This window comes from Falco biarmicus, chromosome 1 (assembly GCF_023638135.1).
Source record: "Falco biarmicus isolate bFalBia1 chromosome 1, bFalBia1.pri, whole genome shotgun sequence".
NCBI lineage: Eukaryota > Metazoa > Chordata > Aves > Falconiformes > Falconidae > Falco > Falco biarmicus.
In genome coordinates this window covers 54,068,979-54,095,457 of record NC_079288.1, presented here as the reverse complement: position 1 = coordinate 54,095,457, position 26,479 = coordinate 54,068,979, and the positions used below count along the sequence as shown (strand labels likewise).

At 41.1% G+C, this 26,479-nt stretch overlaps 1 protein-coding gene and 2 long non-coding RNA genes across 8 annotated transcripts in view; 2 read left to right on the top strand and 1 right to left on the bottom strand.

Moving 5' to 3' along the window:
• Positions 1-26,479, bottom strand: part of PDLIM5 (PDZ and LIM domain 5) — a 132,997-nt gene that overhangs the window by 5,935 nt on the left and 100,583 nt on the right. For 5 of the 6 annotated variants that reach the window (XM_056360447.1, XM_056360692.1, XM_056360784.1 and 2 more), the window contains 4 exons: positions 24,773-24,945; positions 10,278-10,452; positions 3,107-3,287; positions 1,991-2,111 (listed from right to left, as the gene is read on the bottom strand). In XM_056360447.1, the coding sequence (XP_056216422.1) occupies positions 1,991-2,111; positions 3,107-3,287; positions 10,278-10,452; positions 24,773-24,945 (650 nt within the window). Of the gene's footprint in view, positions 1-1,990; positions 2,112-3,106; positions 3,288-6,515; positions 6,705-10,277; positions 10,453-24,772; positions 24,946-26,479 lie in introns of those variants that run through there. The other variant, XR_008825702.1, reaches the window with a different exon arrangement.
• LOC130159574 (uncharacterized) lies at positions 13,037-17,485 on the top strand. Its single transcript, XR_008825797.1, has 2 exons — positions 13,037-15,775; positions 16,977-17,485. It is a non-coding gene; the product is annotated as an uncharacterized LOC130159574 (long non-coding RNA).
• LOC130159474 (uncharacterized) lies at positions 20,604-24,536 on the top strand. Its single transcript, XR_008825765.1, has 2 exons — positions 20,604-22,394; positions 22,531-24,536. It is a non-coding gene; the product is annotated as an uncharacterized LOC130159474 (long non-coding RNA).

Sequence of the window (26,479 nt, the reverse complement as noted above, 5' to 3'; positions counted from 1 at the left end):
AAGGCAGAATGAAGGGCATCAGCTTTCTTTTACATGCTTGAATTGCAATACCAAAGAAGGCTTCCAAGGCAGAATGCTTCTTGCATACAGCCTTTCCAAAACTAGGTTACTGACTCTGCACTTAAAAGAAGTTCAAAATTGTAGGTAACTGCACTTTTAATTTAATTTTAGCATCACCATACAAACCCAGAACATTCTGCAGATTAAACCCCCTTAATACTAATAGCTGATGCAGTTATAACTTCAAATATAGATTTAAAATTAGAAGCCTCCTTTGCACTAGGAAGAAGGAAAGTTGGCAATGACATTTACTCCTTATTTCTTTTAAATTAGTCATATAATCTTAACTCCAGCTGGACTGAAAGTCTTTGAAGAATGAATATATCTCAAATTAACATCTACTTAGAGAGCCAGAGCCATTACAATGTATCACTGCCAATAACACCTCACAGGATGTGTCTACATTAACTTGTGCTAGCAACTTTCTATCTCAGATATAAACTTTATGAGAAGCGTAATATTCTTGACGTTTTATCCCAGTGTTTCCTGCTCACAGTACAGAAAAGCATGCAGCTGTGCACGGGAGTCAACAGTAGCACAAATCAATGCACTGCATAACATATGAGTCATTTGGTGGCAGGAACAAGAATTCAGTTTACCAGAACAAACCCGGTCATGAGCTTTCCACCCCAAGGGGAGTTATCGATTCTTCCAGTACTATTTTTGAATCATCAAATGGCTCCACAATTAGGGGCTTCAGATTGCTTCAGGATGAAATTTCACCATGCTGTCACCCTGGAGGATGCTGCTCATATATCTGTTTCCTCTGCTGCTCCATGATTTCGATAGGGGCAACAGGTTACCCTACTCCTGTCACTGAGTTAGCAATAACCTACTGCATCCTTTCATATCTGCCAATGCCTCATTAAAGCCACTCAGACAGAGAAATTTTGGATTAATTTTACACGCTTTCCTTATCCCTTCAGTACCTAGTGCTCTCCATAGCTGCGAACAACTGTGGCATCAACCCAGAAGGAAATCTTAACTCCAAACAGGTCACTAGGATTTCGTGCTAAATCTTTTCCTGGTGAGTCCACTTCCGTCTCTAGTTTAACTACAATGCCTCTTGTGGTAGAAGGAAAAACACAGAAAAGGTCTGACTGACAGTTCTAACACAGATGTAAACAGCATGAGTGTGAAAACAATTATTGATACTATTTTGTTTCTTTTCCATTTTGTGGAAAATATTTTACAAATACTACCTATTTCTTTCCTAGCCCACAAGGGTACATTCTAAGGAAACTAGGAAACCAACACAAATAAAATCTGTACATATTAATAAAAAAGATACGATTAGCTGGAAGTACTAAAAACCGAACCAGAATCCCTCTGAACTTCTAAGCCTTATCTTTCATGTAATATTGTTCATCAGGCTTTCAAGTGCTATAATCATATCACTGTATTTTTCCCCGACAGCCTGGTTTTTTATCCCAAGCTTATGTTCAACAGATGTTATCCCTGATCCTGCAAAAAACTTTCTGGGCAGACTGCTTACTCTTGGAAGTCCCCCCAGGCTGTGAATAAGGCTATTCAGAGTAAAATACATTACTCCACTGGCATTTGCTTGTTTAGTAAACAAGCAGATTTACATTAACTCCAAAATATTTTAAGGACAAGTAGAAAATCACACTAAAATTAACACTTTGCTGAATCACTGATACCTACAGCTGACGGCTTAACAGGTAAAGCCAGTGACAAGAAGCCTGCTCCTGCTGAAGCTAAAAAAGAAATTCCCACCAACTTCTCCTGCTGCAAACTCAAAGTATCTATAGCATTTGTTGCTGCTTTGAATTGACATATCGGTTACAGGAATGTGCTGGGACATTTCTGAAGTGAAGCTTGAAAAAAAGGCATTATTATTTTTTCCCAACCTTATTGAGCTCTGCTTCCCCGCACAACCACAGTAAACTCTGGTGGTGTTGTTTCTTACCCGTCTCACAGTAGGGATCACCATCTTCTAAGTGGAAGACATTATTGCGGATGGGGTTATGACAGGCCACACACACGAAGCAGGAAACGTGCCAAGTTTGTTTCAAAGCATTTATTACTTCCTGCGGGGATTAGAAAAAGTGTTACGAACACGTTATTTTAATGTGATGACTAGATTGTGGTGACCATGCCTCCACACTTGATTTGTTTCAAGAATACTTTGTTTCCTACTGCTACTTTGAACATGGGTTGTGCATCCCATTTCTGTTGATGTTAAAGTTAATGAGGTGCTTTGTTTATGGTACATCTCCTTATTTGTCATAAGCAACTTTTCGGTTTTTTTGGAAGGTTCAACAGAGTTGGACACATCGAACAATTCATTTGTTCACCTTTTCCATTTTAATTAGGATCTCACCCACAATGGTCCCCTGAAATGAAAGCAGCATCTCCGATGGCTCGTCAAGTCTGTGAACAGTTAATCAGAAGACATCACACAGAAAATTATGACTGCTTTGTGCTGTTTTGGAAGACACTATAGTGCCAAATATGACTCGAGAATTGTGCTGCCAGAGCCCTGCGTGACCCCAGTTACACAAGAGTCCAGACACATCGCTGTCTGCAGTAACGGAGCGGACAATCAGCTGGCGGGCTCAAATTAGCAGTGTTAGTGCCGAGTAGGATAATGTGTCTTTCTATCTACATTACCACTGGGAATATTTCAGTACTTCACATCTAGCCAACAAGCATGTTCCTCAGTGCTCAGCTCAGCTAAGGAGAATTATTTACTCCCCATTCACCCCTGCCCTGCAATTCTGTAAAAAGCTGCCAACTTAAAAGCATTTCGCTCAAGAAAATCTGGTAATCACAATGCTGCAGAACAGCTTCATGAAAACAGGAGCTGAACCTGGAAAAGCCAAGGAGGCTACAGCACCTTTGCTCAAAGAGACTGAAAAGGCTCAACATTAGGAGACGGAAAACCATATTCTGTATGTGATAGGAACTGAAAAGGTACATCAGAGTATGTTTGGAAGAATGCAAACTGGGCCAGACAAAAGGAAATTTCATGACAGAGAAGCACTGGACACTGTGGTGGTTGTTCCCACTGACAAACACTTACCCCAAGGATCTTCCTCTGGCACTTTGAACACTCAGGGGCAAAGAACTTCTCGTAGCAGCCTTCACAATACAGTGCCCCCTTCTCCTCCACAAATCCAATGTAAGCCATGGAGGTTTTGCAGTGAGCACAATTAAACTCTTCTGGATGCCATGACTTCCCCAAAGCCACCAAGAAGGGTCCTCTGATTAGAAAGAAGAGATTTTTGTAGGAAATGCTCCTGGGTTGGCTCCTGTAAAAGCTGTTAATAGGCTTAACCCACGATACCTCTGTGCCATTACTACACTGTTCACAAAGATATACTGCTCCATCCCACTTTCCACCTGCAGGTCTAAGAAAGCATTAAGTGTTGTCTGCATCTATTCCCATTGAACTATCTCCCAGACACACCTAACCACAACAAATACTGACTCTCTTCACTTCGCTGCATTTCAGACATCTTATTTTAGAACTACATTAAATACAGTGCTGAAGTGGCTGCTAGGGAAGGGAAGGAGGATGTTCCCTATGTTCCAAATTATTTCCATCTATTACAAAGAGGTATTTGACTCAATGATATGATCATGTCTCTTTCAGCATTCATTTGTATCAAGGGCACAAACATTCAAGTAGACTTGACTCCATTAAGGGCCCATAACATCACCTTCTTGTGAGACAAAAATTCAGTCATTGTCCTTACAAAACAAGTTTGTTACAAGATAATCCACACCACCACCACCACCACCCACCCACCCCACCCCCCTGGGGTATACGTGAGTATGCATCTTATTTTTTCTTTTCCTTTTCCTTCAAAAGCTAGTTAAAAGAGGATCATATTCTCCAAATGCAGAGCCTCCTCTGTCATTTGCAAACACAGAATAATGATGCTTTAATAGCATTTGTCTGGCTAATGCAACAAGGTTAACAGACAAGATAAGCCTATCCTTTTCTCAGTCAACAAAAAAATTCTCACTATGCAACTCAAATCCCAGGTATATACCACTGTATGTGTATTCACTTCAAAACATATTCAGCATCCTAATCTCTTTAACGAACACATTTACTTCAGTGAGGTGACTCCAAGGTCCCACCATTCAACCTTCCAGAATTTAGGTTTCAGGTGAATGTTGCGGTCCAAGTTCATTTCCCTCACCAGATCTCTCATTCCTGCGAGGCCAATAAAGATGCCGTTCTTTCATTAATGTACCACCTTTCTCTGATCTAATACTACACTGCAAAAAAACATGCAAGGTAGTAATATCACCACTCTGCTGCTAAACATTTTTCTGGAAATCCAGTAAGCTACAAGAACTTTTTTGTGTAAGATAAGATTTGCATATGAACAAAGCAACAGAGAACAAAAAGATTTAAAATTTTCTTCCAGGGTCATAATAACTTTAAGAACGGAATATAAGCAGGCAGAGGACAGACGGCAACTTCAGTGAGGGCAAGTGGTAAATATTTTCAGTTCTTTCCCACATTTCCTCTGGAGATGCTATGTATTTTCAGCAGGATGAGAAGTCAAAGATGAGGGCCTCAAAGAGATTTAGGGTAACTCATAACTCCTGAGATTACAAACGTGCTTAATCTGAAACCGTTTCTTCTATTCACCTCTGATTACCAGAAAGAAAGCAGTGAAAAGTGAGCAGCCCATAGCCCTTTAAGGAGGGAGCCAGGGCTGAGCGCAGCTCTCTAGCTCCTGCTCCCAGCGGATGCCTGAGGAGTGCAAACACTGACCTAACCCGATACCCTCCCACCGCTCTACAAGCACCTTTTTACATCAATGCCCTTTCAGTTATGTACTGATCAAACAATACAAGCCCTTATGTACAACAAAGTGCTCTCAGCGCGCCGTGTCAGCACAGGCTAATTTAACAGATTCATTAACACAGGGCTGACACTGAAGAGGCTTTCCCAGCTCCAGGTAGGATTGAGTTTCTGGCCATCTGCACCGAAACGATAGGCTTGGTTAGCTCTGCAATGGAAAGCAAGTATGCTAGCGACAGGAGGCGAAGGAATTTTTACAACATCTGCTGCATTTAGCTCTCCAGAGTTTACAGCTCTGACATGTTGAGGTTAGCCATTCAGGACAGCACACAGGAACCCAGACGGATGGGGAACAGCCTGAGAGTGCATCTACACCGTTTCTTTCCCAAAGTCCCCAGACAGCTGTGGCCATGCCCTGCACAACATCTCCGAGGTGTTCCATTAGCAGGGCTGGTTCCCTGTGCACACGTGTCAAGAAGAACACTTTCTAAATACAATTTTCCTTTTAATCAGGCCGTAATTTAAACATGTCAAGCTGATGCTGCAGCTTAATGATACCAGCAACTTAAAAGCTGCCCCAAAGCACATAGAACAAAGGGGGGGGGGGGGGCGGCAGGAGGGAACCCAAACCGCAAAAAATTCCAAACACCTGCCATGTGAAATACACTAAAACGTGATGTTCAGAGCTTGGAGGCGTTCCTGGTCTCTGCATAGTTTTGTGATCAAAACAGTAACTTTCAGTAATGAAAGGTATTTATGCGCTGTATTCTTTTGGAAAGGAGTTTAAAGCCCTGATTTCAGTAAGGGGGCTGCACGCCCATGCAACCCGATGGGCATGAAATGCTAGGAAGGTGGCTGCAGGTGGCTTCATCCTTCCTTCCGCATTTAAAAACAAAAAACAATATGCCCCCTCACCCCCACCCCTACCCTATGCCTCTGTCAACTAAAACATTTTTAAGGGGGGTGCTAAAAAAGCATGTTCCTTCCCTCCAAAGATACGGGATGATTCAAGTGGCAACAGTTGGCTATGAAGGTGCCTCTAGCCTGGGCTGCTTTGACATGTTAAGTATTTCTGAACAGATTTCTGGCATCACCACCTAGACCATGTGAACCAAACCCATAGACTGAGGCAAACAGTAGTAATCTATTATTTTCCAAGGAATTCTGATGTATTTACAACAGTATTTGCAGAATCTTATGCCCAAATGATTACCAGTTACACAAATTTGGTAGCCACCTGAAACATCTGGGTTCTATATGTAGCCATGATATATGGGCAAATTGGAAGCACAAGTAACGTAAAGGGAATAGAATCCCAATTTCACTACCTTTACTACAAGCTAAATATAACGTAATCAGTATGGTCATAATGCATTAGTAAGCCTATAATCTAGCTTCTCATGTGCCTTTTATTAAGATAGCAAGCCAGAACTGAAATTTGGTGGTAAAGAGATCAAAACAATTTCCACATCTGCTAAGTAGGCCAAGCAGTCTACACTCTGGGAAGTTCCTTTTTCTCCTCTGTTGGAAATGCCACAATATATAATTTCTGTACAGGAGATGCTGAAGGGAAACAACGTTTGTACTTTTTTCCTTTTGTCTTTAAAACCAATTAAGCTGTAAGAAAAGGCGACAAAACCAAATCATCATTCACAAGCAGACATACCAAAGAGTATGTTCTCAATAGCAATCCAGGGAAAACACATCTGAGCTTCAAAGAAAGAACCCACTCTGCACTGTAGCACTTGGTAAGACTGCCTGGGAACCAGAAGTCTTCATCAGGAAACGTCAGAAGTTTGTCAGACCCGCACAGCAAGTAGATCATGGGAAATTTAGTTTGCCTCCAGCTTTGGTTCTTTCAGACACAGAAAGAGAAGCTTACTTAATGAAGCTTTGGGAAAAATGGAATCTTCAGACAATCACTGTATGAATAATTAAAGATATATTAAAAAGTTATAAGATGTCTCTAAGAAATGGTTTTGGCTGAACTAGCCGTGGTTATTCTATGCCTGAGTGTAAAGTAACCAACTCCACAACGCATTTTGGCTTCAAAACAGATGCACAATGCAATGTCACTTGATCCTTCTCCTACCTTTTCACAGGTAGTGCTACCACTAAGGGCATAAACTGTAATTATGCTGAAAACTTGCATTCAAAATACCATTGCAATCTTTCAAATCCACTGTATGCTGTGAACACAAGGCATACTTGCCATTGATTAATGCACATCAACTCATCCTCAAATGAAACAATGCTTGATTTTAATAATTGAGGTGGCATTTAACATATGAAGAAATATAAGGATTTAAGCACCACCAGCAAATTGCAAAGTTAGAGGTGGGTATCAGTTACTATTCATGAAGAGGTGTCATTTACAATGGGGGACAATGGCTTAAGCACTGTCAAGCAGGGCTCTGCAGTTTCCCCTCACGCATCCACTAAGCAGCAAAGGCTGCTCTGTGGACCAATACACTCCCCTACTTAGAGGGCGGCAGTTCATCTCTTTCTTTAACAGTGATCAAAGCGGGAGAACCGAAGTAGCAGCAAGTGCTTTAAGGGCTGAGAGGAGAGGTTGGCTGCTCAAAAGCAATCTGCAGACCGTGCTGTGAAACCCCATGGCACAGAGCATCAGCGAACCCTGCTAAACCACAGGTACTGTAAAAGGCACTGAAGTTTCTTGCGTGAAAGATGCAGCATATATTGGATTAGCTATGCTCAGCTTTAATCTTAAACTGAAATGATAACAAAAAGGAAAGTTCATGGTTGTTCACATGTTATTTACTAGACACAAATCCAAAGCCCAGGGAATAAAAAGATCAGAATACTAAAGACAGACAAAACGAATATGCAGGCCAAACTTTTCAACAAATCAGATGAATCTCATCCCAAAAGCACGTAGACCTTTCTGATATTAATCTTTCATGTTACGGTGAAGCAAAAAATCTGGAGTAGAAAGGGTGTGCACCTATGCTGGGAATTCATGTAAGTTTTTTCTATTGTTTCAAGGGGATTCAGATAATTTATTTTTATTTCCCATATACAATGGGAGTAGGAAAAACTTCTCAAAAATATCACAGATCAGTTAGTAAAGAGTCCTCTAAAATTAACCCCATGTTAAGTGAACTGGTAGTGAACTATAAGAACAAAAATCTAATCAAAGTAAACAAGCTCAACTCAGTTGAACTCTAGAGATCAAGTGATTTGAGTTAGCTGCATCTTCTGATGCAGAATCCAAGCCAGGGCTCAAGAGGCTGCAAAAAGCCCTGGTGAAAAAGCCAATTTTCTATTATACTGAATGAAATTTATACAGTTCATAGAGCTCCTCATTTCTCAGGACTCATGTTTTCTACTCGAGTCTCTTTCTTTAACGATGGTGAAACATGGTGCAGGCTCTCCTATCTTTTTCATTGAAAAGACGGTACATAAATGAATAAAAAAGGAAACATTACAATGCATTACATTTCCTCTGTAGTTCAACAACACTAATGGGTGAACAAAAGACATTTTAAAAGAAGTACATCACTTCCAATAATCCCAGGAAATCTCTATTTTAGGGAAGAAATAAAATGCAAGGTAGATGAAAGTCAGGATGATTTGCACACTGACATGAAAAGTTATTACGGTTCCCTAGATGAGACAATAATGACTAACTGTCAGAAATCACTGACGGAACAATGCAAATTCTTCCTCCATTTGAAATTCTGGATAACGAAAGGATATCTTAGGGGCTCAGAAGAATTTAACCTAATCTCATTTGGCAAACTCGTGTTTGTGTTGATTTTCTACACATGTCATACAAGTGTCAAGGACACTTAGCTACAACACCCAGAGTCCAGAGAGCCCACAAAAGAGCTTGAAATCTAACATTGCAGGAAATTATTATTAACCTAGTCCTAGCAATTGTTAAATCTCTGTTCCTTGCTTTTCCTATACAGATGGAGCCTGCTATTTTTTCTTCTTCTTAATTAGAAATTCTGGTTTATAAATCAAAATTTGTGACAAGTTAGTTTTATAATTCTATACTCTCTGATCGGTTTCCAACTAGCTAAATCTTCTCAGTTTTATTGGAAGGGGTGTGTAAGTGAAAATTAAGTTGCTTACTTTTCTTTGGTTTTACTTTTGCTCTACTCCATCCAGCTTTCTGGTTCTCTCTAAAACAGGTTGTAAGGCTGTGACTATATGCAGTTCACAATGTTCTTCCTCCACCAGTACTCCCATCCTCAGTTTTATTATGAAAAACGTGCATGAAGACAGTGTTCTGCATTATTGAAATTAAGCCCTAAAACACTGGTGACTAAGGAATCAAAACCCACAAAAGCAAAACAAAGCCCCGTTGTCAGAGAGCCTGCAGGATGAACAGAATCACAGAATCATTCAGGTTCAAAAAGACCTTTACGATCATCAAGTCCAACCATTAACTTAGTATGCCAAGCCTACCACTAAACCATGTACCTCAGCACCACATCTACACATCCTTTAAATACCTCCAGGGATGGTGACTCAACCTCTTCCAAAGCTTGACAACCCTTTTGGTGAAGAAATTTTTTCTAATATCCAAACTAAACCTCCCCTGGTGCAACTTGAGACCATTGCCTCTTGTTCTATTGCTCATTACTTGGCAGAAGAGACCAACAGCCACCTGCCTACAGTCTTCTTTGAGGTAGTTGTAGAGAGCAATAAGGTCCCCCCTCAGCCTCCTTTTTCTAGGCTAAACAATCGTAGTTCCCTCAGCCACTCCTGACAAGACCTGAGCTCCAGACCCTTCATGAGCTTTATTGCCCTTCTCTGGACATGCTCCAGCACCTCAGTGTCTTTCTTGCAGTGAAGGGCCCAACACTGAACACAGGATCTGAGGTGCAGCCTCATCAGTCCTGAGTACGGGGGGACGATCACTCCCCTGGTCCTGATGGCCACACTGTTTCTGATACAAGCCAGGATTCTATTGGCCTCCTTGGCCACCTGGGCACACTGCTGGCTCATGTTCATCTGGCCACCAGGCAGCACCCCCAGGTCCTTTCCCACCAGGCAGCTTTCCAGCCACTCTCCCCAAGCCTGTAGTGTTGTGGGGGGTTGTTGTGACCCAAGTGCAGGACCCGGCACTTCTCCCTGGTGAATCTCATGCAACTGGCCTCAGCCCATCGATCCAACCTTTTTATATCCCTCTGTAGCGCCTTCCCTCTCTCAAGTAGATTAACATTCCCACCCAACTTGGTGTCCTCCGCAAACTTACTGATGGCCACTCGATCCCCTTTTCCAGATCACTGATAAAGATATTAAACAGGACTGGCCCTGATACTGAGCCCTGGGGAACACCACTTGTGACCGGCCACCAACTGGATTTAACTCCATTCACCACAACCCTTTGGGCCTGGCCATGCAGCCAGTTTTTTTACACAGCTAAGTTTACACCCGGCAAATAGATACAAACCTAATAACTTGATCGCAGTGCGCACACATGGGAGTCCGCTTCCCTGCTGGAATATGCTCTGCCCTCTGAACCAACGTGTCTTGCTCGTTTAGCTGAGGTGCTGCTGCAAGTTTTTCACTTGGGACAGTTGTTCCAGGTGGTTTAACACTGTTTGATGTCCATCCACTGGCAGGAGCTGGGGAAAGCATGACAAAAGAATTTGGAAGACCATCTTTCAGTACCAAGTAAACTACCTTGAAATACAAGCAACCAGCAACATTTGTCTAACATCTCTGTCCAGAGTATATGCCTACTTAAAGGAACAAGTTAAGAAATGCTTCTTTTCCCCTCCTCCCCCATCAAGTAAGTCCCACCTCCTTTATGAAATGTCTGTGAAATAACACAGAATGGGTTTGGCTAACTTGTAGAAGCAGCGGACAAACTTCAACATACTGAAGAAGTTAGGTGAAAATATACAACCTGTGAAAGCATTATTTTGCTTTAGATACAAACACTGAAGCCAAGAATATCAAGTATATGAACAGAGACAGAAGAATATGACATACCTATTCAAAACACTTTTAAAGTGAGTGTAACAGATCATATGTCATTACTAACAGATTAAACAGGAGTACACATTCCACACAACCTGTACAGGAACTTAAAATACATTACTGTATAAGGAAAACATATTTCTAAATTGAATTTAAACACTAGATCACTAGATAGTGCCAATCTGAAGTACTCCAAAGGTCACGTTCACATCCTTTTTATAAAAGTTATGACACACATAAAAACCTGACATTTTCAGAAATGTATACATCCACACACTTCAATTTGTGCCCAGGTTTTTAGAGTTGCGGAATAGACATAAGCTTTTATGGAGTACGAAAAATGCGTTTACAAAAATGAAAGGCACAGATGATACTGTTGCCAAGGGTAATGAGAAAATAAAGAGTCCTCTGCTTTTCTTTCCATGCTGTTGATATATGTACCTTGGTAACGTACAAGCTACAGCAACATGAGTTTATGGGAGCAGTTATTACTGTCAAGCAGAGAATTATTTTTCAAGTATACTAAAAAAAACCCAAACCCACCACATTTCCACAGCCTTTTGTTTGTAACCACAGACAAGAGAAATAGCGAGCATTTACTCAGTGTCTTGGCTTTACTACAGCCATACTAAACCTTGTAAATAAAAAAGCGAAATTAAAATCCAAGTGGAAACTCAAGAAACAACCAAGCAACGACACAGATGTAGAACAGCACAGCAATGATGCAGCTCGCCAACATAAGGTCAGGGCGTCAGTATGTAGCTTTGCACAAAAGACTAGTTTGTGGAGCTGTTAATATTTGTACTAGTCTTCCTCTCTCATCTTTCATATCATCTTCCAGGGGAAAGAAGAGAAATTATCATTATCTCCTGATAATGCTGATCAGCATTCAACCTACAGAAAAGTTGCAAATACCTTTCAGGTAAAACATCGCATTCCCTGCTGAAATGGAAATGGTATACTATTTTACGGAGAAGATAAATTTAAGCAACAGTGAATACACAGAAAAATTCAACAGAAATGCCAATCTCTTGTTCTTTTCAGAAGTAAGATAGCCACACACTACACAACTGAAACCAGTTATTTTGCTGACAGACTGCCTCCCCTCCCCATTTGTATATTTATAGACTAAGGTGACACAACTGGAAAAGAAATCCTGTTTAACACCAGTACTTTTTTATTATATTTTGTATTAATCCACTGACATGGGCACACTACCTAATTTTGCTTACTTTTTCTTTATATGAAGAGGCAATATCACACAATCACAGAATGGTTGGGGGTGGAAGGGACCTCTGGAGATCAGCTAGGCCAACCCCCTGCTAAAGCAGGTTCACCCAGAGCAGGTTGCACAGGATCACGTCCAGGTGGGTTTTGAATGTCTCCAGGGCAGGAGACTCCACAGCCTCTCTGGGCAGCCTGTGCCAGGGCTCCGACACCCTCAAAGTAAAGAAGTTTTTCCTCATATTCAGAAGGAACTGCCTGTGTTTCACTCGGTGCCGTCTCCCCTTGTCCTGTTGATGGGCACCACTGAAAAGAGCCTGGCCCCATCCTCTTGACACTTGCCCTTAAGACATTTGTAGACACTGATAAGATCCCCCTCTCAGTTTCCTTTTCTCCAGGCTACACAGGCCCAGCTCCCTCAGCCCTTCCTCATATGGGAGATGCTCCAGTCCCCTGATCATCTTCATAACCCTCCGCTGGGCCCTCCCCAGCAGTTCCCTGTCTCTTGAACTAGGAGCCCAGAACTGGACCCAGCACTCCAGGTGTGGCCTCACCAGGGCAGAGTAGAGGGGGAGGACAACCTCCCTCGACCTGCTGGCCATGCTCCTCCTAATGCACCCCAGGATGGTAGCATTGGCCCTCTTGCCCACCAGGCACACTGCTGGCTCGTGGTCAGCTTGCTGTCCACCAGGGCTCCCAGGACCTTCTCTGCAGAGCTGCCTTCCAGCAGGTCAACCCCAGCCTGTACTGGTGTATGGGGTTGCTCCTCCCCAGGTGCAGGACCCTACACTTGCCCTTATTGAACTTCATGAGGTTCCCCTTCACCCAGCTCTCTGGCCTGTCCAGGTCTCACTGAATGGCAGCGCAGCCCTCTGGTGTGTCAGCCACTGCTCCCAGTTTTGTATCATCAGCAAACCTGCCGAGGGTGCACTCAGTCCCCTCATCCAGGTCACTGATGACTAAGTTGAAGAGGACCGGACCCAGCACTGACCCCAGGGGCACACCAGTAGCTACAGCTCTCCAGCCAGACTCTGCACCACTGATCACAACCTCTGAGCTCTGCCATTCAGCCAGTTCTCGATCCACCTCACTGTCCGCTCCTCTAACCCACATGCCCTTGGCTTAACTGTGAGGATGTTACAGGAGACAGTGTCAAAAGCCTTGCTGAGGTCAAGGCAGTCAACACCCACTGCTCTCCCCTCATCTACCCAGCCAGTCATTCCATCACAGAAGGCTATCAGAATGGTCAGGCATGATTTCCCCTTGGTGAATACATGTTGACTATACTCCTGATGTTTTCCTCCACAAGCTTATAGTCATATGCTTTTTATTTTTTCCCCCTAACTGGTTGGTTCATCAAATTTCCTCAAATCAGGTCATTTCAAGACTGACTCTTTGGGATCCTTTCCATATTTTATGTAGCAAAAAGTATACCAGTTCATCAGAGTATTTTTGTTGGGTTTTGTTTTATTTTGTTGTTGCTTTTTTAAAATACAAGACTGTTGATTAAATTTAATGTATAATTTACTATATCTTGAAAAAATAACATCTTGATTTTAAAAACATTCAGCATTCCTGAGTAGAAAGTAGCAGCACTTGATCTTCAACAAGTCACTCTGCTACTGTAGCTCATTTAAGATTATAAATGGCTGCTAAACTGAAAACATAGGAATGGGGGGAAAAAATGGGAAAGGTGGCATAAAGGCTTTGAAGACATGAACAAAAGTGGTTTTGATTAATATCACTTTCCTCCTCTGTCATCACACATGGCTTTCTAGTTTTCAGATCCCATTTCATGAGAAGACAAAAATGCACACTAAAACCAAATCTGTTTGAAGACTGCTTTTGCCATAAATCAAATTGCAGCACAGCTTCTAGTATATTACTAATTTCTGTTTGAGTTATCTGCTGAAAGACAAAGCCCATTCAGACACATCAGCTAGCTCGTTTGCACTACATAGTTAAAAATGTCCTTCTGTTTGCTTAAAGGAAAAAAAGTACAAACATCACAATCATTCCCTTTTCTTTGGTCTCATTACAACTTTCATTAATGCTTTTTTTATGAATGATGCTCTTCTGAAAACTACCCAACTTTAAAGTTACTACTGGCCAGGAGCAGAATTTGTCTACATAAACTTTCTCTACAGAGTTGTTAAACAGTAATTTCTGAGTTACTCAAAGCACTAAAAAAAGAAGAGAAGGAGACAGTCCGTCAGTTTGGGAAACAACTTCAGTCTATTAATGACCTTATGTTAAAACAAAACCTCTCTTTCAAGTGAACCATAATATAAACCACACAAATTAGTACTGTTAAGCAAGAGCTGTGTCCTGAGGAAAAACAAGCTTGGCATTTAGTGCTGAGGACCAGCAAAGGCAAATGGACCCGCTCCACTTCCACTGAAATCAGTGAACTCAAGTTCAATGCCCAGACCTTCAGCAGATGCAGGGTGACACAGGACTCCCATGGGATCACAGCCACTATGCAAACAGCATAGGGGAACAGCAAATAAGCCCTACGCCTTCAGTACTTCTATATTTACCACAATATTTTTGGATACTGGACAAAACCTAAGTTTTAAAAGGCTTTTCCACTGTCATTTGTAAATTTCTATCACTATTTGGTCTGCTATGATGGGAACAATATCTCATTGATCGCTGCAGATGCTGTCAGAAAAGGTTGCTTTCTGCTCAAAAATCCTTGAAAAGCAAGACTATACAGTATTTTCTTAAACACTCACTTCTTCCACCTCTTAAGGCCAATGTAATGCCCATGCTCACAGTTCGTCCCCACTGCATTCTCTCAAGGGGTACTTTTCTCTTTGCTGGTAGTCACGCTAATACCTTGCACAGTATTAGTCCTCTCTATTCCTTTTCTTAATTGGACTCAAGTTGCTTTTAGTTCAGATTTTCCATCCTAAAGAAGAGCTGTTAGTTTGCTTCCATCACCCTTAGATCCATACTCTTATTAAAGAAAATGCACTGCTAAAGTACAGCAATAGATATTTCACCACATTTATTATACTGGTTTCTTTGTAAACTTTCTACAGTTGTTCTGCTGGATTTTTTTCCCCCCGTAGATCATCCTCTCTTTCTCACCACTTGATTTGCCTCAGTCTTACCTTCCTCCTTCCCATCTGAACACCAGACAGAGGACAGTTTTTATTGCCCACTTGTGTCTTTCCATAGGCCACAAACACACCTTTAACACCCTAGTAATTTTACCAAAGGTTTATTAATTCCACTGCAAGCCATTGAACACTTTTTTGTTGGTGGTGGCATTTTTGTTTGGTTGGGTTTTTTTGAGAATAAAAAAAAAAACCAACAACTAAACACCACAACAAAGCCAAACAAACAGTATTAGTCACCTACTTAAAATCTATATGAATTCTCAGTATGTATTTCCAACAATATTCCACCTCTTAGAGCTACAGAATTTCAAATATGAGGTCTGTTTTCTTGTTTAGAATGAACATTGGTGTCTCCCAACTATCCTTCCACTTAAACATCAAGTTTAACACTCCTTTACTGGACAAGATGTTTTTCCTGCAAGCAGAGAGGAAGGGGAGAGACTCAGAGTTCCCGCACTCTTCTCCGCTCCTTTCTTTTCCCTACTCCCTTGGAAACTTTTCAGGCTGAAACACAACCACATGATTTAAAGAAAAACATCAAGCTGGGAAAACACATGCAGATGTTTTTTCTTGCAATGAGAAGCTTTTACCAGGGCACACCAGTAATAACAAGGTAGGTACAAATTATGACATTCAATTTAAGAAAAGACCTCTCAACTCTTGGCAATTAGTCTGTTTTCCTGTGGCTTATGTATATACTTTGCTTTTTACCTTTTACATACATGATTTTGGATCCCATCAGCAGCTCTGTTCTCAAAGAGTGCTGGGGAGGTGCCCTAGTACCCAAGATCTAGCAAGGTGTGCGCACATTTTTAATTGCAAATGATGGCAGTGTGGGGATGGGAAAGGAAACCACTCCAGCTACCTCACGACACAATCTCACCACGTGTTTTCTGGGCACCACCTTTGTTGCTAGAAATGGGACAGAGCGCAGCAACTTTCGTGCATGCTCTGAAGAGTTACAAGTTATAATAAGCAAATACTTCTATAAAAATATAATAAATAAATAAAATACATATTATAATAATAAAGAACTATATACCCCATCAGGAGCTGTTCTACCCTGAGTGCCAGAGAAGTCTGGGTCCTCTGCAAGCCATGAAAAGATCTCTGTAGCCAAGCTGGGGGGTTTTGCAGGCTTCACCTCGCCTTCACTCTCGTTAATTAAACGTTCTAAGGCACTGTTGATTTGCACCTGTGTATTGTCATAGCTGGCTTTTCTAAAACAGAAAACACTCTGTACCTGGCTATTAACCTTCTACTTTATTAAGTTTAAGTTTAGCAAACCCTCAATGTTTGCTTTCACTAAACTCCTCGGTACGGCCAGTTTAATATTTAACAAAGTTTTAGGCAAGGTAAAGAGTTGGCTTTTTTTGTTTTTCAAAAATCCCAGTGTGACTTTGCCCTTGCTAGACTAACAATAGGCTGTTCCATTGCTGAGCACATGGATAACCGCAAACACTGGCAAAAGGTTTGGAAGACAAAGGGAGAAAGGCGGATACATGGCAGTGCCAAAGTCACTTTGACAGAGGTTCTCCAGTGCGTAGCAACAATACAACAGCCTGAACTGTTTAATGCTCACTTAAACATAACATCAGACTTCATGTAATATCTATAAATAACAATGCTACTTTAAGCAGTGGGAGTGCCAGAACTTCATTTTAAAGTGTTCTAACTTGGTGATTTACACACTGCTATCAAACTACTGTATTATAAATGGAAAATATAAAGCTTCATACGTCCAATTTTCTGACTTTTCTTAATATATCTGTACAGTAAGAAATCTTCCTGTTCCTTCCCTCCAAACCAAACAGATGGCCGGATGAGGCAACGTGTCTGAAAAGCTCGGCTGTCAGCTTGTTACATTAGCCGTATGTAACACCCCATCCACTCCCAGGACCGCATGAAATTGCAGAAGTTCAATGGAGAAAGCTACAGGGCAAGCAAGATGAGAGAAAAAAACCCAACAGCAACAAACCCTCCAAAAACACACACAAAAACGCACCCAAACCCCCTGTGTTCAGCAGTTCTCATTTTGTTTCTTACGGAGTCCTGGAAGTTTGTTCAGAGCTAAAACCCCACCACTGATTAAAGGCAGAACAGGAAGGATTAAACCATTATCATATCTTTAAATGCCGGGGAAGACTGGTATGTGCCCCGTGGAAAATCACAACAGGTGCCACCCCGGCCCAATTTCAACAACCCCTGCAACTGGAGGGGCTAGTTCCTGCACTAGCAACCAGCCTTTCAACTGGAAAGGCTCCGGCTAAATTAGCTGTAAAGCATCTTAATTAAAACGAGTATGGTGGTTTTGGCTCACTCAGTCTGTCTCCTTGTGATTTGTTACATCACATACCGTCACAAATTTGGCACAACTGGCGTCGCTTTTACCGAAAATGTGCCTCAAGAAAAAAAAAGAGAAAAATGAAGACCTGTACAATAGTGTTTCGTTTCTCTGGAGTGACAGTTTAGAAACCCATTTGGTAGCTTTCCACAGATAACATCTTGCCTCCCTTGCTTTTAGCTCCTGTTCTGACCTCAACAGCTTGGCTATGCCAAGCTGTCCAGTCTCGCTCACACACAGATTATCTGCCACTTTCATGGAGCTGATGTTTAACACTGAATAGTGACAAGAATGCATTTATCAGAGAAATATCGGAGGTTCGTTTGTTGAACAAGTATTAGGCATAATTCTTGGGTGTCCTACACCTGTACATCTAAACAGGACACGTCACTGTTCTGAGGTGGCGCTAGCAAATGAAGAGGAACTGATCTGGCAAGTCAGTCCGTGACAACAGGCTAGTTGCTTTTTAACAAATCAAAGATGATGAGCGTCTAATTTTGAAAGTCAGTGAACGTTCCCCACTTGATGGGTGCAAATTAACCAGGGACAAATAATCTCTTCACCTCCGTTTAAATGACTAGAGAAAGGAATGTGCATTTGACTTATGTATGTAATTAGTTTAAGTGCACAGCTTGGTGTGATAGCACATGATTTTAGCAACACCAAATCACAGGAAAATTGTCAAAGGTCACATTTGTAAGAGAAAGCCGAGTTTCTGTTCATCAGACCCTGTAGCTCAGGCACACCAGGTCATTCTGCCTCATTCCATGCATTTCTGCATCACTACTATGATCTACCCCTTCTTAAATATAAACATTCAACTTTCAGAAACATCATTTTTTCACCATGTCTGCTGGAGTTACAATTTCATACTACCAACAAATTAAAGCTGACACTTACAAATTACTCTGGTTTCACAATGGGTTTTGCTTGGCTAAGTGACTTCACATTACTTAACTTGTAAGAACAAGTTCTTGTGGTTTGCTGTCACATGATGATATAATCATTTAGATCAGATGAAAAATTAATAAGAATAACAGTCCGTACACTAGGATCAGGAAGCTTTTGTGTTTTGACCTTTCAATCATACCAGTATTATGGACACGGATTTCTGTTTTTATGAATGGTGACTGCATCATGGAGGAGCAATCTTTAACAACCTTTTTCAGTAAAAAATACTAGAACTGTTTATATTTTGGGACTGTTTCTAGCAGAGGCCTTGCCAATGATATAAGGATTAGCCTTAACAACTTTTAGTGTTACACCAGTTTCTTCCCCAAGTTCAGACCATGGTCCTCAATGGGCATGCAGCTCCTCGAACCCCTATAATAATTAGTCCTGCCTTTAATTTCCTGTTCTACAAAGGAAACAAATTAGGATAAGAGCGCTCTAAAAACAAAACTCAGAACAAGGTGATGGTGACACAATAGTTTGGTTGCATTTTCCATGCAAAGATATTCCAAAAGCTGATGAGCTATCAGATTAACTTACCCATTCAGGGTGTCTTATAAGATCAACAGAACTGAAACAAGGGCTGGGGTAATGGCAAATGAAACACAGAAACACAAAGGTGACAAGGACAGTAAGTGCTGCAGTCCAACCCTTTACGGACCTTGAGCAAGGCCTTACTGGCAGGACCAAGCATTCTGCGATAGCACAATAAATCTTGGTGCCTTCCTCCCTCTCCCCAGCTTCATACTGTTTGACCTTCTGGGCAGACTCCCCAGTCTGATAATGGTCTGGACTTTTACCCTATTTTCCTCAGCAAATCTCTACAGAATAAGTGGCAAGGAAGGAGACAAAGACCCAAACTGCCAGTATATGCAGGACAGGATGTCAAATCACACCTATGAGCAGGCTTGTATTTTCTCCTGCTTTTAAAGTTCTAATATTATCCAGGGAATGGGATAAACGAAAAAAAAATGCAGCAAGACAGCACACTAAGGATAACTCCAGAGATGGTAAATGCAAGTCTACCAAACACAAAAAAACAACTGCAAGGAAATAGCAAAGTTTTTCAAAGTTGCCTGGGGAGCAATTTTTCTGTGCTTACAGTCAGCTTCCAAGTGTGTTCCCTTTGCTGAAGGGAGCATGTGCTTAACACATGTGCTGGCTCGGGATTAAGCAACTGACAGTTGTGAGCACTGCAGAATATGCTGACATTCCCAAGCAGCTCTACTGGAAGGGGATTATATATCCCAGTGGTATCAGGCTGAGAGAGACCCTGGGAATAAGGAAATTGGCACATGTGGGTAACTGGTCACTTAAAACTGCAATCTTCAGATACTTGTATCGCAAACCCTCCCCATCCCATCCTTGTAACTCAGCTGCCAAGCCTAGGAAGAACGTAGGTCATCAATCATGATGAAACCCTCCTCTCCAAGCAGCAAACCAGCTCTTCTGGCCACCAGCTGTACCAGCTCACCGTGGTAACCCCATGATCCCACCAGACCCCTGCAAGCAAAGCAGGATGCTGCCTGCCCAGCTCCTGTACGGGAAGGCAGGACATGGCAGTGGCAGGACAGTGCCTGGCACCCAGCCTCTCCAGCTCCCACGGCACCAACAGCATCTTGAAGACACAAGGAAAGAGGAGGCAATTTCACGTGAGAAATGTAACACTGGAAGTCCTGACCTCTTCTGACCATTACAGATCTTGTTGCGCTTTCGGCAAGAACAGTTTGTCTCCTGGCCAAACTCCAGTTTGTGTAACTGCATTTACTGGGTAATTATACTTTCTTAAACTGTCCCAGCAGTTTCAATTTGCCACGGTGCTGTTGACTTCCTTTCAAGATGCCGTGGAGTGTTACAGCCTGCTGACAAGCAGCTGTTACATTTCACCCAAGAAGTGACTGCATGGCAGTGGTGGGTGAAAACCATTCCTGTGCGTGCATCATGTGCTTGCACATGGTACTGAGACTGGAAAATGCTTTGGGGTTGCTTGGGGGTGAGCAATGCTACATGGGCATAGGGTAACACTTAGTTACCAACTGGTAGAATAACTCACTGCCATGTAGATAGGATGTTCTGGGTACCTTTTTTTTTTTTTTTTAATTAAATATAAACTTGTAAAAAGCCTTTCCCTCTGGTGGGTGAACAGAACATCATAGCTCAACAAAAATGAAGTCCGAACTATTACGAATCCTAGCCTGTACACTGAACACACAGTAACGTGCGTTAAACCACAATTTGACTTATTTCAACAATTGAAAAATATCAACAATACAGACAAGACAGGTTGGTAGCAAATGCATTATTTGGAAACCACTGCCCAGGTAGATGACACAGCTGCACTGTGTGCACACCTCACCTGCTCCCCATCTTCAACCCCTTGTGCACCCTATGTGCCAAAGATCAGATTTTTTTCCTTTGTTTGTTTGACAAGCCAGGCTTTTATCCTGCTTATCCAGCTTCTTACCCATGCCTTAAAAGAAAGCATGAGGCAGCCATCCCTCATTTCCTTTACCAAACCACTGAGGAATCCTTTAATATCAGGATTTTATTCCAAAGGGGAATAAAACCTGTTACCTTCACAGAGGGTGACTAGCAAAATAGCATTCACGGGTACTCCATGAGTGCCCTCCAACAGCAGATGAGGATAAGTCAGTTCCAAGGGTGCTACCACTGCGAGATCACTTGGATCACAATTGAGTTCTGTACAGTGACGCCCAGTTCCTGAAGCATCTCCAGGTTCACTATCTCAGCCATTCAACTTAGATCATCTTTTTCATCAACAGCTTTTTCTTTCCAGGTTGTGAAATAGAGGTCATCGGAGCTCATACCTCAGTTGCAACAAAAACCCTCTGACATCTTTGGGTATCTCTGCACAATCTTAAAAGGAAAAAAAAAAGCCCACAAAAAAAAAAAAAACTAAACAAAAACCTACCACCCAAAAAACCTAAACACACAACAAAACCTCCACAAATCCTATACCAAATCAACAAAAAAGGAACCATGCTACTTTTAATAAAAATATGTAAGGGTATTCTCTGGTGATCTATCCAAGAAAGGGAGATTCCAGCTAAGAAACAAATGATGCTCTCTGACCAAATGACTTATGAGCATCTTAATAAATAAAATCACTAGTAATATTCATGACATGCCATCAAACAGCAGATTAAAGCTTCCCTAGACACAAACAAAATCCTGCAACATGCCTGCTTTGCTATGGAAACAACTCGATGTTATACTCCAAGTTTCAGTTATTAATAGCATACTGATATACACATTTGCATAAGATTATGTCTTCCTTCTAATTATTTCCTAAGCTAGGCTTCAACTATGAAATCAAGAGGGTTTTGTTTGTTTAAAATCTTGTGAGACTGATGATGCCAAATTTTGTTTGGCCTGTGAAGCACTGGCAATTTTACTTTTAAAAAACTTCATGCTCACAGACTGCAAACAAACGGTAGAATTAATGACAGAAGTCCAAACATACCCTGAAACAGTTATAGTTTTTCTTCAACATCTGACTAATTTTATGAACACACTCAACTATTGAAACAGTTTTACCTGTCAGACTGCTGGTTTCAGCCTGAGTAAGCTCAGGTACAGCAAAACGTTGGATTTTTTTTTTTTGTAAAATTTAGGTCTGAGAAAAAAAGGCTGATCCCGCCTCTGTTGTAACCGTGCTCGGGTTACAACATGCATGACTTGCATGGGTCGTGCTCCCATCTGCTAGTTTTGCATTACTGACCCCTTGAACAACATGGGCAATGCGTGGCACATCAAACCGGAGGTGAGCCTAGAGCAGGTTTACAGGGCACAACTGCAGTGAAACCTGTCAGATAACCTGAGGACAAGTCTCCGGCCCATCGGCTACTCCTGGAATTTCAATGGAATCATTAAACGCTTCCTTTCAACTCAGAAATCAGGCTAGCAGGAGCATCAGGTATGCCACTTCTTCACTCATTTGCAGGCAAGATGAAGGTGCCTTCAGACTGATGAAGTCAGATAATGTAAAAGATGAACAAAGCCCAAGAGCATTTTGACATCTCCAAACAGTCCGGTTTTCCTCTCTGTTTCAGCAAGCAGCTCCACATACAGGGGACAAGCACAGACCGGCTTCCCGTGGCAGTGCGTGACTCCTCATGCTCCTAAGATGCAAAGGCTGAGGCTCCTCCGGCACCTGGGACATCACACCTTCTCCTGCCCCTGTGCATTCTCAGGCAGCTGCCATCTGCACTGCTGCGTTTTCTTCCCTGCACTTTTGTGTTTTAGGAAACTTTGGGTTTTCAGTGTCTCTTTCTTCTACCGTTTTTATTTCTGGCTCTCTCAATATTCCTGGAGCAGATAATGACTTTGCTTCTTTGGAAGTTGAGCAGTGCACCTCAGGACCTTACAGCAAGGCAGCACAGAGCTGGCATCCTCACAACCATTGCCTTCCACCAGCTTCTCTATCAGTATAAATTTCACAAGTTTTTTGTAAGCCACTCTGGAACATAACAACTGAAAACTCTCTGGCTGGCTTTCCCCACCACTTACCTAATTGGTACCTCTAATGTGAAAAAAGATACTTTCACATTATCCAAGAGCATAAGCACAGATTTTCAGAGAAGTACAGAATCAAGTGTAATTTAACTAATCCTTTTAAATTTTTATCCTTTGCGTGTTCATCATTAACCAAAAAAAAAGAAGTCTATTTCAAACATTAGACTTGTACTAATACTACAACTAATCGTAATGCAGTAGGATTTAGCAGTGAACACCTACCAACATACTGAAAATGGGTGTGGCACTACTGAAACCCCAAGCTGACAAGTGACTTCTGTGCAAATAAAATCAATTTATCACTTGGTGAGACAGCAAGAGAGTTATGTCAAACACTGAGCACAATCAGTTGCTTACAAAAAATGCAGGACTATCATACTGCCCCCAAACATTTGCCTTAAGGACACACGTCACCAAAAATGTAACTTTAAAAAGAGTCGATTGATTATTTTTTTTTCCCCTCGAATGAAAAGTAACTTAAAGTAGCAGAACAATGCTAGAATAACCTAAATTTAAATAAGTCTTTATGTTGTGCTTAGGAATGTACTGGGTATTTGATGAGGATAGACGTGACAGCGTATCGCCACCTTGAGGCTCGCTAGCAGAACTGCATGTCCACAACAAAACATATATTTGTTACCAAGCCCAACAGTAATTTAGCCACATGTGCTAAAGGCATTGCATAAAACACACAGCATTAACCCCATATGTTTTATCTTTATTTTTATGCCAAAGCCTCTGTAGTTCCTTTTCTGGATTGGATATACTTTTAAAGTGGGAAAATCCTTAATAGTAGAACAACAACAACAACAAAAGTATTTAGCATCTTAGATCTTGTCAGAAAGAGAAAGGAGAATATTAATCTCATTCTTCCAGAAGAATTTGCAGTTGAAGCTTCCTTATTAATACAGATTTCCTAGAGCCTTTGAAATTACTACTCCAGTTCAGCATCAAGGACTTACTCAGTTTAAGAAAGAAGCTACTTTAAAAAGATTACCCCAAATTACTGCATGTAATATTAAAAAAAACAGGTGCACACTTACACACATCACACATTTTAATACAGATATGGTTATAACATAACAATGTTCGTAATCAAAATAGCAGGCCTTCCAGACACAAGGCATTTTGGTGTGGGTTTCGAGGGATAAGAATTACCAAACTGCAATAAACGGTAGCAGCTATGTAAATTGTCCTTGAAATAACCCACCTTTAAACAAATCTCCATATCACAATAGATCACATATCTATGCAATACTCTGGCACCCAGCTCCAATAAAATCTACAAATGTCAAAAATATAACCGCTCCAATGTTCTAACCCCTTTTTCCTTTTTTTTTTTTTTTTAATTAACATCTGCTTCAGAAAAGATCACTTGGAAAACATATGTCTGTTATATTCCTACCCCTGAAATAGTATGGAATATGCTCTGTTGAATTTAGTCACATGGGAAGCACCAAGTTGAAACTGTGAGGTGTGTGTGTGTACATATATATATATTTGATGGGTATATATGCTTTTAATAGACATGAGAGACATCTGATTTTTCTTGTTTGCAAAATCAGATATATCTATGAAGCTGCTTACATAGGGCTACTGGGTTACTAAAACTGCTAAATCCGTTTGTTTGGAAAAGGAGAGAAGAAAAAGTGGTCAGTACTCAAAACACACAAATAGACATCTGAAGGCTGTTGGTTTTTTACACCCAAGGTGCAGTCTGTTCTCCTGAGCTATCCAAAGGTCTTTAAACAAACGAGAAAAAGCCTCACTGGGAGTTACCTGCTTGGTTTGCAGGCTGCCAGCCCGAGTACTTGGCAGCACCGGGGGGTCCCCCTGGCTTGAGGGGGGCGGCCGGGGTGGCACTGGTGGGAGCAGCGTTTTCTTGGCAGGCAGGCATGCTCCTCACGGAGGGGGCTGTAACTGCAGCAGGCTGGGTGGTCTCCAGGGAATCACTGTTCAGAAACAAGGGAGGAAAAAATAAAATTGATTTCTTACTAGGACAAGAGCATCTGTGAAACAGAGATGTGGAGCGACATCCCAGCACCTCAGTGCAACAGAGCAGAAGCCACTACTCTGTCATCACTGATGGTGGGGCAATCACCCCAGAACAATGCTGTGGCATTTACGTTTTCAAGCTGCTTTTGAAGAACTAGATACTTGAGTAATTTCCATCAAAAGTCAATACAGACAACTAAATCCCTTCACAAATTCAATTTAAAATAATTAAGTGTTGACATGATACAGGTTAAAGCAGAATCCTTACTGTAAATTTGGTACACTCCCAGACTTTTTCAATACCTTTTTTTTTTCCTTGGCGAGTAGGCAAATACTCATATAGTCAGATTATACTTGTAGATCTCAATAAAAATCATCAATCTAAAAGTGACTGAATTAAATGCAATTTTATTCTATGGGGCACTGTTTCAACAAATTATTTAGTGTTTTAAGAGCTGTAAGTTTCTTTATTCATTAAACAACAGGCACACAGTATCTTGTATTGCCTCTTTAGAGCAGTTTAAAGCAGTTTTATATTTTAAGGGTTAGTAGAACTCTTTTAGATATTTAAAAACATGCATGAAGAAAACTGCATTTAATCACAATTCAAGTAGGGGGTAAGTAGCCACTCATTATATTGGCAGCAAGAAAATTTTTCATTTCTTATTTCCAGAGGCTGTTCAAGAATGGGGAAGTTACCATTACAAAATTTTCATACAGTGTAACAGTATCTATATAATGGACATTTGCTGTTGGGAAACTGAAAACAACTATTTTCATTTTTTTAAAAATAATCTTCATAGAGTAGTAATTACTAATGAAGGTTATTTGCAAACTGAAAGGATCACAAAACCAGGAAATTAACAACATTGCAAAATACAGCCAAAATAACTACAAATACATATATTGTGCAATGTAGAAACCCATGAGGTGACATATTAGGAGCCTTGTATTCTTTTCCTCCACTGAAGAAAAACAAATTTACAGCACATGTGCATTATGGATATTTCACTGGGTTCTGTCACAGAATTACAGATTGTGCCAACTTCGTAAAGTAAAAATCCTTGAGCTATTTTTAGTTTACACGTATTGCACACGCACAACATTGCCTTGCCCGTGCAACAGGCAAGAACTTGAACACACCATGAGGCCAAAAAGCAAGTTCATAACCTTATTTTTTTTTGTCTTTAAATTTACAGGGTTAATAACTGATGTATTTACAATCTTTCTCTGGGTAAGGGATAAAAAAAAAAAAAGATTCACAGTTGAGAGAATATATATGAACGCTCAGTTTAATAAGTAACAGCTGTTGCATTTGTAGGCTTTTGGTATCAGCAGTAGCTGTGCTGAACTGACACACTGATGGATTTGCTATACGTAGCATGCACAAGCCCAGTGAAGCACAAAGTGAGATCTTGTATTCTGTTACATTCAAATGCTAAAAGATATTTAAAGACATGTGTATAGCACAAATGGAGGCATTTAAGGTAC